The sequence below is a fragment of the Tenrec ecaudatus genome, chromosome 11, assembly GCF_050624435.1.
Source record: "Tenrec ecaudatus isolate mTenEca1 chromosome 11, mTenEca1.hap1, whole genome shotgun sequence".
Taxonomy (NCBI): domain Eukaryota; kingdom Metazoa; phylum Chordata; class Mammalia; order Afrosoricida; family Tenrecidae; genus Tenrec; species Tenrec ecaudatus.
Genome location: NC_134540.1, coordinates 64,257,794 through 64,272,736, shown reverse-complemented (window position 1 = coordinate 64,272,736; position 14,943 = coordinate 64,257,794). Strand labels below are relative to the sequence as shown.

Here is a 14,943-nt window from a genome sequence, read left to right as displayed (position 1 = left end):
CCCATGCCCCACTTAGCAGCGAGCAGTGCCCCGGGGACGGGCCCAGCCAGGTCTTCCTGTGCATCTGGTTCCAGGTGCTGCAGAAGATTGACGTGCAGGAGTGCTTCCGTATGCACACCAGGCAGGAGAAGAGCCGCGTGTACCAGCTGCGCTTTCAGTTCCTGCCGCGGGCCTGCTACCAGCAGGAGAAGTGCCTGAGGCCCACGGACATCCTGCACTTCATGGAGACCAGGTCGGCTTGGGGCTGTGTTTCCCTTGGCCAGGGCTCAGAGAGCACTCATGACACTAGACTCCCCAAGACAAGGGGCCGCTTGCCTGGCCTGAGCCCACCCAGGGGAAACAGTGGGCCTGCCGTCCGAGTCCTGGCCACGATCTGCAGGGGTGCCTGCGCTAACCCCTTCTTCCTGATCAGTCAGTGAGTCAGGAGCTGTGTGAGACTTGGGAAAGTGTGTGTGAAGTGAACAGATGCTCAGATGCACGCTGGCAGGTGGGCCTAGACGTTCCTGTCTGATGGGCTGTCCATCCAGGCTGCCCCACGTGGTTGCTATGGACCCTGGATGATGAACAGTGGACCCGTGGCATGTTGCTCTTAGAGCCAGGGGCCTGGCTGGGTTTACCTGCAGCTTCGGTCAAGCTCGTCTGGCCCCTCCCTGCTCAGAAGGACGCACGAATGCACAGGAGCTGAGGGCTGGCCCGGGCCGGCAGGCAGGAGGGCCAGGGCGCTTCAGAAGTATGTCCCCTTTTCCTCTGTGGTTGGTCGCTCTTGCTTTTATAAATAAGATGTCTCCTAGTCTTTAAACATGAGTAACTAATTCATGTTTTTAAAAGCCTGGTAAGACCCAAATGGATTCCATCTGTTGGCAAGTCTCAGCCCACTAATGCAGACCAGCCTCGGGCCTTCCCCAGGGCTGCTGGGGCACTGAGAACCGGGCCAAGCAGAAGCACAGGTGCTTGGTAGTCACCCACCCTACCACGTGTCTGAGAGGTCCCCACTAATGGCTGAGTCACCAGGGCAAGGGGTAGATGAGTCTGTGCCCCGTCTCCCCCACCCTCTGCAGCTGATAGACAGGGGCTGCTGTCCGGGCTCTCTGACTGGGCAGATCCTGCCCTGGGACAGGACCCCTGGGGGGTGTCCACCTGCACTGACCGGTCAGGCCTGGCTGCTCTCCTGTAGACTGGGCACAGGGGAGTGGTGCACATGCCTGCCTACCTGGGACGGTTCTAATTACCCAGGCCTCGTGCAGACGACCTTTCTATGAGAAATGGAATCAGGAGCTCGTGGCCTCCTGGCCAATGTCAAGAGCAGGTGGAGCTGGGTGTCTGCCCACTTTCTGAGGCCTGCTGAGAGGCCTGGGGGCAAGGGGCGAGCACCGGGCTGTGTTCCGAGCTTCTCCCCCGGACGATACCAGGGGGCACTGCGAGTGAAGCACCATTTTCACACTTCTTCCGGGTCAGCCCGGCCGCCTTTTGCATGTATGCTTGGAAAGCTGTGATCTGCAAAGCTGGTGCTTTGGTGCAGCTGTGCTCCTGTGATCCAGCAGAATGGACTGAGGCCTGAGCACGCATTGCGATGTGGGTTGGACTCCCGTGGTCAGTCCCGGGCAGCCTATGGACCACACAGTCAGGGAGTCTTTTCATAACCCCAGGGCAGACTCCAGGAGACTCCCTCACCCCCATCATCTCCCTCCCTCCTAACTGTGAGCAGAGAGAGGCGTGTCTCCGGGAGGAGTTCTGTAAGCATTGGCGATTCCCTATATGCCTAAACTGACACTGTCACTTGGATGTTGGTGTCGATCCTCTGGAAGGTGGGCAGGGCTGGAAGTGGAAAGAGCCAGGTGAGGAGTCCAGGGTTGGTTCTGGCCTTGGGTCCCCCAGCCGTGAAAAAATGGGCCTCTGCCCACCCAGCCTTGCAGATAGCAGGCTGGGGGGCTGTTTGTAGGTCTGTGGGGTCCAGCTGAGGCGAATGTTGACTGGCTGGGGGGGGGGGCCCGGCAGGCCGTCCCTGCGTCCCCTTCCAGTGGTCGAATTCTGACCAGTGGCCACACCACTCTGGGCCTGCTGCCACCTTGCCACTGGCCGAATCCCAGGACTGAACTTGCTGGCACCATAGTCACAGGCGCACCATGTAGCCATCAGGTGCTGGCTGCTCTGCCACCTCCCATGAGTGCTGCTCACCAGGAGCGTCGGGCACGGCAGAAAGGCGTGCCAACCAGTGTGCGAAGGGCAGGCTTCTCGGAGAGCAGTCTGCACTTGGGTCACCCTGCAGGTCAATGCAGAGTTGGCGAGAGTACAGGGTGAATGGCTGAGGCCCAGGCCACAGAGGAGGAGGGACAGATGGGTGTTCCTAGAGGTCACCTACAGGAACTAGAAGTGCTAGAAGGAGGGGCCTCAGGTGGGTCTGGCCACTAGGACCAGCAAGGGAGCCCTCTGGACCCCCCCCCCCAATAGACCCCCACAACACGGGCCGCACCCAGCCAGGCTCGCTTGCCCTCCCTCTGGGAGACGTGGCAAGGCCCTGCTGCAGGGTTCCAGGCCCTCACTCGTCTGCAGCAGACCCGGACCTTGCACCCCACACTTGTCCTTGCCACAGGGTCCCCTCCCCCGGCTCTTCCCCGCGGCCTGACATCTTGGGACAGCCCCACCCTGCCTGCCCTCATATGGCCCCATCCCCTGACCCCAGCATCTAGTGACAAACTCCTCACCAGATTACTAGGTGAGGTACCTCTGTTCTGCCGGGAGCAGAAACCGCCGCAAAACTGTAAACTTAGATACAAAAACTTACAAGAAAATGGAGGGGAAGTGGCCTTTTGTTTTTAATGACCGAACTCCAACGCACAGCTATCCAAGTCCATTCCAGCTCTTAGTGACCCTGTGGGGCAGGGCAGAACTGCTTCTGTGGCTTTCCGAGAAGGTCAGTCTGCACGGGAGTAGAAAGCCTCGTCTTTCTTCCTCTGAGCAGCTAGTAGTTTTGAACCGCTGCTTGTAACATGTAACCCACTCACCCACCAGGGCTCCTTGTTCCACATGAAGACTAAGTTCCTTCAGGGACAGGAGCCACATTTGCACCCCCACCGTCCTATGTAGATTGTAGGAAGCATTATAGGTGGATTACTGGAGGGGTAGATTGGGGCCTACTAGTTGGTATAATAAAAGGCTGTCTGCTTTGTAATATCACCATGTCCTGATGAAGAAAACAAATCGCATGAGCTCAGAAGCAAGGGAGCATTAAAGATCCTTGAGGAGGGGGCGAGGGCCGGGCAAGGCCCCGAGTCACCGGGCAGATGACTGACGTTGGTTTTGTTCTCACCTGCCGACAAAGTGTGTTGCCACAAAGGGACTTCCCACGCGGTCCTCTGACAGTCTGGCCGCCTCTCCCTGCGTGGCTCCATGAGTCACCAGACTGCACTTCCCGGGAGGGTCTGGGTCCAGAGCCGAGGCTCAGCGCCCAGGTTGGCTCACAGTGTGCGTCCAGGCTGTGGCTGTGTGGTACACAGGCAGAACGACAAGGCTTCCTACTCCAACGAAGCGGTCCCGTCTCCGAAACCCACAGGCACAGCCCTGCCCTCTCTCACGGGGTCGCCAGACTTACGGTTGCGGGTTTGGTTCATCTCCCGGGGTGCAGTGCCCCTACTGCTGACTGCTGTGCATCCCGCCCCTCTCATGGTGACCCGGGTCCCGCGGGCTGTGGTGCTCTGCTGGGTTGTCGGGAGTGAGTCCCTCCCCCCAGGCTTTCACCCTAACAGCACGCATTAGCGTGTGCCCATATCTTACAGGTGAAAGCGGCCGCCTGCTGTGCTCAGCCACGTGCCCATGAGGGGGAGACCCTCTTGTCCTGGAGCCCGGGCTCCGCGGGCAGGATACCCAGACACAGTGAGGGGAGGGAAAGCGGGCAGAGGCCAGGCCTCTACCGTGCTCATAAGCCTCCTGAGGACTGCCTCACTGCTGTCTGGTGGAGGGGAGGGGGCATGCAGAACGACCTCCCTCACCAGGGGAGATGGACAGGCTGCCACTGAAGGGGTCACCTTGTTGCTTCCCTAGGTTTTTTAAGATGCTGATGGAAGCCATCAAGAAGAAGAATAATAAAGCGTCTGCCTTCCGGAGCGTGAATACTCGAAGAGCTACCCAGCGGGACCTAGACCACTCCGGGGAGTTGGGGGGAAATCGGGTGAGTCGGCGCCAGGTGGGCACAGCCTCCTGTCCTGGGAAAGCCCTGCCAGTCCCCAACACTCCTCGGGCCCTTGTTGTAGGGCAGGACGACGTCTCTGCTTTGCTGATCGTTCCTCCGGCTGTGGCCAGAGCCAGAAGCGGGTGGGGGCCAGGGCCTGGGACATCTGAGTGCTCCTTCTGCGCGTTGGCTCCCAGCCTGAGCCTGGGCTGTGCCCTCTCTGGGAAGCTCCTTCCCTGTCTTCATTTTGCTCTGCCTGACTTTCCCAGAGGAGCTCTGGTGGCACAGGGGCTTCCGTGTCGAGCTGCTAGGCAGAGGTTAGCGGTTTGAGCCCGCCAGACAGCCTGCAGGGAGAAGATGGGGCTTTCTGCTCCCATAAAGGGTTACAGCCTTAGAACCAGCAGGGGCAGGTTCTGTTCCTGGGGGCTGCTGTGAGTCGGGATCCACTCGGTGGCAGGGAGACTGGATTTTTGGTTTGGACTCTGCCAGGCGAGTTGGGCAGCGGAGCTGGTGGGGATTTGAGGGGTGGGGGGGCATGTTTTGAGCTGGAGTGAAGAAAAGGGAAGGAGCCATGGAAAAGCCTGCAGGCACAGTCATCCAGGAGTGATGGGCCACCTCTGCTGCCAGCCCAGCCTGAGGCGTGGTGTGTGGGGTGAGTCCCTCATCGTCTGCCCTGGCTGCCTGATGCCGGCGCGGCCCTGGGAGTGCAGGGTGCACAGGGGCAGCCCCTGACCGCCAGTGGTCCACTGGCACCGGAGAGATTACCCGAGCCGTCCAGGCACAGAGTGAGCATGGGCCACAGCGTTGTTCTGTCCCTTAGCTGAAAGAACATAAGGAACTCAGAGCCCGGGGGGGGGGGGGGGAGTGGTTTGAACACTGGCTTAGAAAATGCTCGGGCACCCCCACCAAAGCAGCCCTTCGGCCTCATGCCCACCTGCAGCAGGTTGGGTTAGAAGTATTTGGAAAAATATTCTGAGAGGCGTACCTGTCTTCCTTTGGAGTGTGGTGGCTTCGTAGTTACGAGGTGGGCTGTAACCACCAGGTCAGCAGTTTGAAACCACCAGCTGCCCCGCAGGAGAAAGGCAGGGCTTTCTAGTCCCGTATAGAGTTAGCACCGTCTCGGAAACTCACGAGGGCCAGTTCTCCATTGTGAATCACATCCCCTGGATGGCAGAGCTGGCCAAGCCGCATCGTTTCATGGCTCTGCGAGCCCTGGCACTTTCCTCCTGGCCCTTCCCCTTGAGAAAGGAAGGCTTTGCCAACGGTGCGTGTGGAGACGAGAGCTCCAGGCAGAGGCTTGTGGGTCGGTAGATGGCTGGATGGGTGACTGGAAGAGAGGGGTGGATGGGTTTCCCACGGGATCAGTGCTGGCTATCCGGCTGTGTCAAGCACTGGGCACTGGAGTTCATCTTCCCTGCTTGTCCCCAAACCACAGGAGCAGGAAGACAATGCCGACGAGGAGGAGGAGGGGCGCATTGTAGACGCTGAAGCCGAGGAAGGGGACGCTGATGCCTCAGACGCCAGGCGCAGGGAGAAGCAGGAGGAGGAGGTGGGAGATGGGAGACGGGAGGGAGGGAGGGACTTTGGTCCTGCCCTCTTCCTTCCGCTGGGCTGGACAGTGAGCATGGCGCTGGGAGCCCTTCCAGAAGCTGGGGTGGGGGTGGGGGTGAGACAGGGGACATCGCTTCTCTGCATTAGAATCCCATGAGAGGACCCAAAGGCCTCTGGCAGGGGAAGCTGAGGACGGGCGCTCCCTCCTTGCTCCGTCCCAGAGCGGCCCTTCCTGCAGAAATTGCTGTGAGGGGCGGAGGGCATGAAAGCTGGCAGGCAGGAAGGAACCTGGAGCGTGGGCATGTGGGCTGGGCCAGTGGGGAGCCAGGACCCTGAGTGCCATGGCCTGTCCCCTGCAGGTGGATTACGAGAGCGAGGAGGAGGAGGAGGACAAGGATGATGAGGAGGACGAGGACGCACTGCAAGAGGAAGGGAGCGGCCCTGGCGAAGGCACCCTAGAGGGGGCCGTAGAGGTGGGCAGCAGCCCGGAGGACGCGACCCTAGCGAGGCCCCGGCAGCCCACCCCTGGTCAGGGCACTGAGGCCTGCGAGCGCCGCATCCAGGCCGTGCGCGAAGCCCACCCGTTCGTGGAAGACTACAAGTATGACACGGAGGAGGGCCTGTGGTGCGAGGTGAGTGCTCACCTGGCGCTGGGCGGGGGCCGGGTCACGAGCCAGGGTCTCTGAGTCAGCGGTTTTCATGCCGGTCCCTTTAAGACTGGCCACTGCTCACAGACCCCTGCTTCTCTCCCTCTGGCTTTCCAGGGACGGTGTAGACATGGATCCGATCTGACAGCTGCTTGGGGTCTACCTTTCCTTTCTCCCTCAGTGTGACAGACACGGCCCCCGACTCACAGCTGGTCCAAAAGGGTGTCCAACCCACCCCAGGGCGCCTCGGGAGGCAGGCCTAGTGGCCTGCTTCCTGGAGACTGTGCAGAGTGGGTCTCGGGCTGGAAGGCCTGTTGGTGGCACTGGGCTGGAGTGGGTTTGAGACTGGTAGCCAACCCTGGTGGCCCAAGCAGAACCGCCTCACAGTATTTTCCAGGCCATGGTGATGATCTCAGGAAGGTGCCCTGGTGATGTAGAGGTTATGAGTTGGGCTGCGAACTGCAGATTCGACAGTTTGAAACCACCAGCCGCCCCGGGGAAGCAGAGCTTCCTCTCCTGTGAAGATTCACAGTCTCGGGAACCCACGGGGCCCTTGGGCCTGCCTGTCCACAGGGTGCCTGTGAGTCGGTGTCTGCTGACTGGCAGTCAGTGAGAGTGTCTGCGGGGTCCTGTCACCAGAGCTGCTATGCCCCCAGGACTCCTTGCCGACGCGGATGCCTGCAGACAGGCTCCTCCTTGCGCTTCAGTCCCGTTTAGTAGCTGGTGGCCGGGATTGCCCACCCAGGACAGATGGGCACGGGACTCTGCTGATTAGAAGGTCATCCAGATTCCGTGTGATCTGGCTGAGGTGGCTGCGCCCCGGAGTCAGATAGTAGTCACCTGGACAGAGACCCTCCTGCCCCAGCCAGGTGTTTTCTGACAGCACCTGGAGCCGCTCTCCCTCTTCTCTCGCAGGTGACGGTGAAGCTGCCCCTGATGAAAGTCAGCTTTGACATGAGCTCCCTGGTCGTGTCCTTGGCCCACGAGGCCGTGGTCTACACGACCAAGGGTATCACCCGCTGCCTCCTGAACGAAACGACCAACAAGGAGAATGAGAGGGAGCTGGTGTTGAACACGGAAGGGATCAACTTGCCCGAGCTGTTCAAGTACGCCGAGGTAGGTGCCCGCTCCACTCCGCTGCCCTCCCCTGACAGCCCCGCCTGCCCTGCCCTGCCCTGTCCTGCCTCCTGGTCCTGCAGGCACATTCTCCTGATGAGTGAAACCTTTAAATTCATCCAACCTAGACTTTCCCAAACCAAATTGAGCACAGGTCTCCCCACCTTGAAACAAACACGTGCCAGAAGGAGACTTGTGAGAAATCATTGGGAAACGGATTCGTGCACTGAGTCGGGTGCTGGGAGGCCCAGTGGGCAGAGACAACCCGGGCAGAGCCCCGGGTGCCCCTTCCCATTCTCCCTGCAGCGGTGTCACTTGCCTCTGTCCTGGGCACAAGGGTGCCGACGGAGTACTGAGTGAGCATGGAGCCCCAGCACCCCCTGCCCCACACGTGCGCGTGCACACACCTCTTCCCCTCCATCCCCCCTCTCTGGGTGCCTTTCCAAGACTCCCCCAGAGGACGGCGCACGGAGCCACCCGTGCGATGCGGGCATGCTTTCTGCCAGAGTCCTGGGACTTTATGTAAATAGGGCTGGGCCTCGGGCACCTGGTGAGGCCTGACCAACCCTGTGGGGCTGCCCCAACCCTGTGCCCTACAGGCGTAAAGGCTCTGCCAGGAAGCCTGCCATGCCTCCCTCCCAAAGAAGCAGTCCCTTCGTTAAGAAAATTAGGCTAAGATGTTCTCTTTGCTACAAGGGAGCATTCCTTACAAGCTGCTTTCTGTTTCGTCTTCCCTGCAACTCTTTGAGGCCCCTCGTACTGAACCTAACCCAAACCCCACGTTCAAATCTGCTGGTGAAAGCAGAGTGGGTCACGGGCCTAGCCGGAGTCCTGTCTTCCACGCTGCCACCTCTGGACCGCGTAGTCACCTGCCGTCCTCGGCGGCTGGGCACAGGGAGGGTGGCTGGACCCTCGCTGACCGGGCCTTCCCCCCCCCCCCCCCCCCCAGGTCCTGGACCTGCGCCGCCTCTACTCCAACGACATCCATGCCATGGCCAGCACGTACGGCATCGAGGCGGCGCTGCGGGTGATCGAGAGGGAGATCAAGGACGTGTTCGCGGTATACGGTGAGGGGCCACCAAGGGGCTGGGGTCAGGACGTGGGAGCCAACAAGGTGTGTCAGGAAGGTTCCTGAGGGTCCACCCACTGCCTGGGCCTCGGCCTCTTTTCCTGGGTAATGTCTGCCCCTTCCTGCCCTGCCATGAGAACGCCTGGCTTCCGTCCCCGCTGCTGCTGGCGGGGAGGGGAAAGAGGGGCGTCATCCTGGTAACCAGGGGGCAGGGAGGAACTCCCAGGCCCGGCTCGAGGTTAAAAGGACACAGCGAGTAGGTTGGGGGTGGGGACTGTTGAGAAGCAACCTGCCTTGAGTCAGGGACACCCCCACCTCTCTCCTGTGTCCCCTGGTCAGCGCCTCATCCTCACTGTGACAGGCATTGCCGTGGACCCGCGCCACCTCTCCCTGGTCGCTGACTACATGTGCTTCGAGGGCGTTTACAAGCCACTGAACCGCTTTGGGATCCGGTCGAACTCCTCCCCTCTGCAGCAGATGACGTTTGAGACCAGCTTCCAGTTTCTGAAGCAGGCCACCATGATGGGTCAGTGGGCCGTTTCTGCCTGACGAGGGCTCCTGGGCTCTTCCCTCCTCCACCCCACCCCCCGGTCAGTCCACTTGGGCGTCTCCCTCAGTGGCCTAACGGCGGCTCTTGTGTCTCCCCCAGGTTCCCACGACGAGCTGCGGTCCCCTTCCGCCTGCCTAGTGGTCGGGCAAGTCGTCAAGGGCGGCACAGGCCTCTTTGAGCTCAAGCAGCCGCTGAGATAAGCAGCCCCTTGGCCCGGGACCTTGGGCCAGAACCTGCGTGGGGGCCTGGCCCACCCCTCACAGGGAAGCCGGTGGAGGTGCCGGGCATTATGGGGCAGGCTTCAGAAAGCTCCTGCCTCGGACCAGACCAGCGTCACCCGGGACATCACCAGATAGTTCGTCCACAGGATCCCATCTGAGGGCCTCCACTCGGGCTGGGCACTGATACCAGGGCGGCAGCTGTGACTGCAGGGAAGACTCGGGGGCACCCTGTCTGCAGCCCTGCCCCCTCCCCCATATCTGTGCCTAGTGGGGTGCCCCTCCCAAGTGTCCTTCCAGGCCAGGGTGGTCACACCACACTGCCAGCTGGTCTCCGGCTGGGCTGGGCTGGGCTCTGGAACGTGTCTGCCGGCTCCCCACCCCGTCTCACACCAGTGCGCCGGGCAGCACCGCAGCAGTCGAGCCCACAAAGGTGGTGTCCCTCCGGAGCCGTCTTTAGCTTGGTCTAATGTTGCTCCAGCTTGGGCCGAGGACATCAGGAAGGAGGGAACAAACGGGGTGGGGTGGGGGCTGTTCATGACTGGGCCTGGCCAGCAGCTTCTGCACTTGCGAGTTGAGTTGAGTGCCTGCACCTGGGTTTCTCATCCTGGTTGTGGGTCCCTCACAGGTTTTGGGGTCGGGCACAGCCTCTGAAGCACTCATCTCACTTCACAGGTGGTCCCTGCAGTGCCCACTTTCCCAAGCTGCTCTGGCTGCAGGGCCAGGAATGCAGCTGGGTGTGGACCGGGGCTGTGCTGACCTTAGTGTGTCCCAGGAAGGGGTGCTGCCCATGACCTCGGTCTGGGGGATACAGAGAAGAGGCCTTGCCAGGTGGCCGGTAACCAAGCCACCTGCTCCAGACTCCGGTTTGCTTCTCTGTCCACAGTAGGGTGTGTCTATGACAGGGACTGTCTGGAATGAGGGTGAAAGGGGGTGCACTGACAAGTGTGAGTGCCCCGAGACACATTGCTCACCAGCATTTCAGTCTCAGGTTTCTTGGGAAGCTGGTGTCCCTCACTGCCCCAGTCTGACCTCGTGACTACCTGAGCACGTGCTCTTGGCACAGCAGAAGACAGGACACCTGGTTTTCAGTGTTCCCCCGGTCCAGAGCTTGCACACTGACCAAGCCATGACTCTCGGATAATGTGCTCATTCTGTTCCTGTCTCAGAGTGGCTGCCTGGGAGGTTGAAGACGGCCCAGCCTCAGGGTTGTAAATGATTCTTGGCTGACGATTACATTCTGTTTGGGGGCTGGAAGTGGGGGACCCCATGCTATGCAAGATGGTTTTGGTCAGAACAGAATGGAGTGTTCGTCTGCAGAGATTTGCAACCTCCGGAGCTGTGAGCTCTTAGCCCCTGCCGTGGGGCGCACTCCTGTTGCCTGTTCACCAGGCAGGATCCATCATGCCTGCTCGTTGGCTTTTTCCCTGTGCCGCTCTCCCCACAGGCACCACTGGCAGGGAGCCTGTGACTCCCTTTTCAGTAAACAAGACTCAGGAATAGAGCACACGCCTTCTCAGGCTCCCAGTCTGGAAATCTGGGACCCTCGGTTTCTTGCAGACGCTCCACGTGCCCCTACGTACGTTTGCCATTGGCCCTCTCGGAGCTTTGTGGGTGGGCTGTTTAAGACCATTTAAATAAACGACCTTGCAGCTTCAAAGTTCTTTCTGTGCTGTCTTCCTACCACTGTGATGCTGTTTTAATCAGGCTATGGGGCCTGTCGGCGACCTGCTTTTACCTGGCCTTCAACATTTAGCAGCAGCTAATCGGAATTTCCCATTTTAAAAGTCAAGCATCACTTGTTTAATGAGGATTATACCGCCCGTTCATTGGCACCGCTCCTCCCACGGGTGGTCATTGGGGAGCTGGATGCAGTTTAACTCCCGTGTACGGCTCTGGTTTGGTCGTAGGCCCAGAGAAAGGCCTGGGAGCTGCTTCCAGGCACAGGGCTGACCTGAGTTTGCCTTGGCGGCTCAGATTTCACAGGGTGGCTCAGGTGGCTGACCTTGAGCAAGTGTAGAGGCTTGGGCTCCCTGGCCTGGCGGGCCTGTTGCAATGGAAAAATCTGCCATTGCAAGCGCTAAGAGCGAGCTTTGTAGGCCCTGCCCCATGGAGGATCGAGGGCCCCAACATGCACTGCAACAGGAAGTTCAGCAGTAGGGTAACCAGACTGGAGGTGGAGGCCCCGCCCAGCATCCTGTCCCCACTCCTACGCATGGCTTCTGCCCGTCCAGCTGCATGTGATGTTCTGTGGGGGCAGGCACGTAGGAGCTTAGCGTCCAGGAGGAAATTTCAAAAGGACCCAGTCCAGTAATTGCTATTCCAGGTGCCCTCGGTCCCCACCCAGCTGCTGCTGCCTCGCCACCTCTAGCCATAAGTGCAAGGCCCTTGACTGCCTACAGGTCTTGGTTTTGCATGCTGAGCTCAGCCTTGCGGAAACTGCCTTCTGGGCTCCCTGCCCACCTGCTGCCGCCTTTGGGGGACCCCAGCCAGCCCTGGGGCTCTGGCCTCACATGTGACAGGGTCAGATACCACAGGCTTCAGCTAGACCACAATAAACAGACCCCTCCCTGCTGACCCAGGATTCTAATTTGGAGATGCAGATCCGTGAAGCACATGAAGTTCCACTTCCACAGTCTATTCGGCTAGCCTCAAGAATGTGATCAAGCTGTGTGGCTACATTTTGGGTTAGACATTGAGCTTGGCCTGAACCTTTGAGTAACCCTAAGAGTGACTCAGTATCTCGGTGCCTAGAGTTCCTATAAAAACCTGCTGTTGGGAGCGGGGAGGGAGGGGGAAAAAAAAGAGTATCTGATGCAGAGGGCTTAAGTGGAGAGCAAACGTTTTGAGAGTGATTAGGGCAAAGAATGTACGGATGTGTTTTATACAATTGATGTATGTATATGTGTGGGTTGTGATAAGAGTTGTATGAGCCCCTAATAAAATGTAAAAAAAGAAAAAAAAACACTTGCTGTCAAGTTGATTTTGACTCAGTGACCCTTTGGGGGCAGGGTAGAACTGCCCCTGTGAGTTTCTGAGACTCTAGGGAAGTAGGAAGCCTCAGCTTTCTCCCTCAGAGGAGCTGACCCTGAGGGTTAGCAGCCTCATTTGTGACCTACTGCACCACCAGTGCTTCAACCCATGAAATGGTGATTACATTAAACAAGATTACGTATTAAGGTGCCCTCGTGGCTCTGTGGGCTAGGTGTTGGTTGAGCTGATGAGCACACGGTTGGTAATTCAAGTCCACCAGCTGTGCCATGAGAAAGATGAGACTGTAAAATTTGACAGTCTCGAAAACCTTAGGGTAGGGAGCATCTGCCCTACACGGTTGCTATAAATCAAAATGGACTCAGTGGGGGTGTGGGTTTAATTGTCTTGGGTTTGGAGACATTTTCATTGTCATAACGGCACAGAAGGACTTCTGGGTAGACACCAGGGGTGCTGCTACCATGCATAGGATGCCACTACAGCCAAGGGCGCTCTGCCCCCACATGTCCCTGGTACTGAGATGGGAAAGAGGTCCTGGTGCCCACACGTGGGGTTTTCGCGTGCAACATGGAGTGGTTTCAATCTGCCGCTGATGAACAGTGCTAGCTCACTGGGGTCTTAATTCGAAATTCCTTACTGATAGAGCTGAGTCTCTGCATGTGTCTATTGGCGACTCACTTCTAGAACTGCCTGTTTTACCCTCTGCCCAGTTTTCTCTTGAGTTGTTGCCATGACTTCCTGCCAATTTTAAATAACCCCTATTATAGAAGATAACTTTGCCATCTGCATGAACTACTTGGCGCCATCCACTCCCAAATGAAGTGGCTGAAGGCAAGGCGTGGAGCGCAGTGCCCGGCTTGCGGTTAGACCTTCAACCAGGTGGTCAGCTTTGGGCTCTCCTATGCAGTGTCACCCTTGCACTGTGCGCGGGGCTGCTGGGGCATTCACTACGGTACGTGGGTAGATTTAAGAAGTAAATTGCCCATGGTGAGGGCAATAAGAGGACTGCACCCATGACCCAGCATGTCCACAGGTGGAGGGGGACAGGCTATAGTAAGAGTAAGGAAATTGAGGGCAGCGCATCCTTCAACAGCCCAGTGAGGAAGGGTCTGTTCTCATTGTCCATGACACCATCAACCAGTGGGTGAGCCTGTGAAGCCAGGCAGCTGTCTCCAAGACTGGGCTCACTCCACTCACCAAGAAAGGACGGCTCAAAGTCATGGTGGCAGGCAGACATGAGGTCAGCACATGCCTGCCCAGGTTCAGCACTGGCCTCCAGGCCCTCCTGGTCTGCATGTCTCCTGGTGAGGACAGACAAATCTGGAGCATAGGAGCGGAAGAGAGCTCTGCACTCGGGCTGGTGGCACCTGGTGCATGTTGGTGGCCAGAAGTGGGATCTAGAGCGTGGTGTGGTGGCACACACTGACATTGTGGTGCACTCTGGGCAGTCTGGATTGGGAAAAATGCCGTCGGGGCCTGCACAACGGTGCCGCCAAATGGAAACAAGAGTTGCAGAGTTGAACAGCCATCCCTGGGAGGGTCTGCTTGGCGTCATCTTCATGGCACAGATCTCCACACCTGTCATCCCATGGCCCTGGTGGGTTTGAACTCCCCCCCCCCCCCCGCAAGCTTTGGGCTAGGAGTTAATGCAAACTTTACCCCAACAAGGGTCCTGGGGATATGCTGTAGCAGCTATGGCCCTGTGGCTCCGTTGAGAGCAAGCTAGAGAAGACCAGGGGCAGCCTGCTGAGTCAGATCCCCCGGGCGGCACGTCTCTGCAGTGGATCCCCGCTGGCACGGGGTGGTGGTTCTGAGGTTCCATCGGTAAGGTTCCATCAGTTCTGAGGTTCCATTGCTCTCTCACTTCTAAAAATCAGAACGGCGGGGCTTGAGGGAAGAGACTCAAGTCAGCTGGCCTGGGAAAATTCCCAACAGTCTGGTGGATGAGCCATTGGAAAGGTGGCTTCTTGCTGGGTCAAGAGTCACGAGCTCATCGTAGGTCATGGGTATATGTCACAAGGACCCTGGTGCATGAAAAGGGGGAATTCTACACTTGACCATCTAAAGGTGGGGGCTGTCCAGTTCCCACAGACCACCTGTCCCTACTCACTGGACTCAGTCTGCTTTCCAGCCCTCCCTCTTCACCTTGGCCGGGGGTGGGGGTGGGGGGGGGGGCTCTCGTGAGGCCGGTTGGGCTATCCTGTCATTGCAGCAGGTGCCTGTCCCAGCATCCTGCTGCCTGGGGACCACCCGGCCCTAGGGGAGGGTCTCCCAGAGCTCAGCTCTGTGACTTGGATTGATCCACAGTCTGCAAGGCTACCTTCTGTCCAACAGCACTATGACACACCCAGACTCTGCCACGTCCCGCCAGGCCACAGACCCTGGTCTTCCCAGCCAGCCTCCATCTGGCCGGCCCAGCCCGAGCTTGCGCTGTGGCGATGAGGTCTTCTCTCCCCTCTGTAGTCCCAGCTTCCAGTGTTCAATAAGAGGAATGTTGGACAAAGGACGAAGGAGGAAGGAGATGAGACGTGGTGGCCCTCGTGGAGCATCTGTTTCTCCATTTTCTGGAGTAGTGGGAGCTGTTCTAATCTGTCCTGTAGGGTCGCTTGGAGGCCCGAGCAATTTGTGGAAGCAAT

General features: G+C 58.9%; 1 protein-coding gene across 1 annotated transcript in view; it reads left to right on the top strand.

Annotated features, from left to right (window-relative positions):
* The window catches only part of POLR1A (RNA polymerase I subunit A), a 62,401-nt gene extending 50,156 nt beyond the window's left edge, over positions 1-12,245 (top strand). The window contains exons 27-34 of the mRNA XM_075563096.1: positions 75-232; positions 4,039-4,165; positions 5,601-5,714; positions 6,076-6,348; positions 7,279-7,479; positions 8,429-8,546; positions 8,910-9,074; positions 9,198-12,245. Coding sequence (XP_075419211.1) covers positions 75-232; positions 4,039-4,165; positions 5,601-5,714; positions 6,076-6,348; positions 7,279-7,479; positions 8,429-8,546; positions 8,910-9,074; positions 9,198-9,298 — 1,257 coding nt within the window. The 3' untranslated portion in view covers positions 9,299-12,245. The remainder of the gene's footprint in view (positions 1-74; positions 233-4,038; positions 4,166-5,600; positions 5,715-6,075; positions 6,349-7,278; positions 7,480-8,428; positions 8,547-8,909; positions 9,075-9,197) is intronic.
* Positions 12,246-14,943: the final 2,698 nt, after the last annotated feature.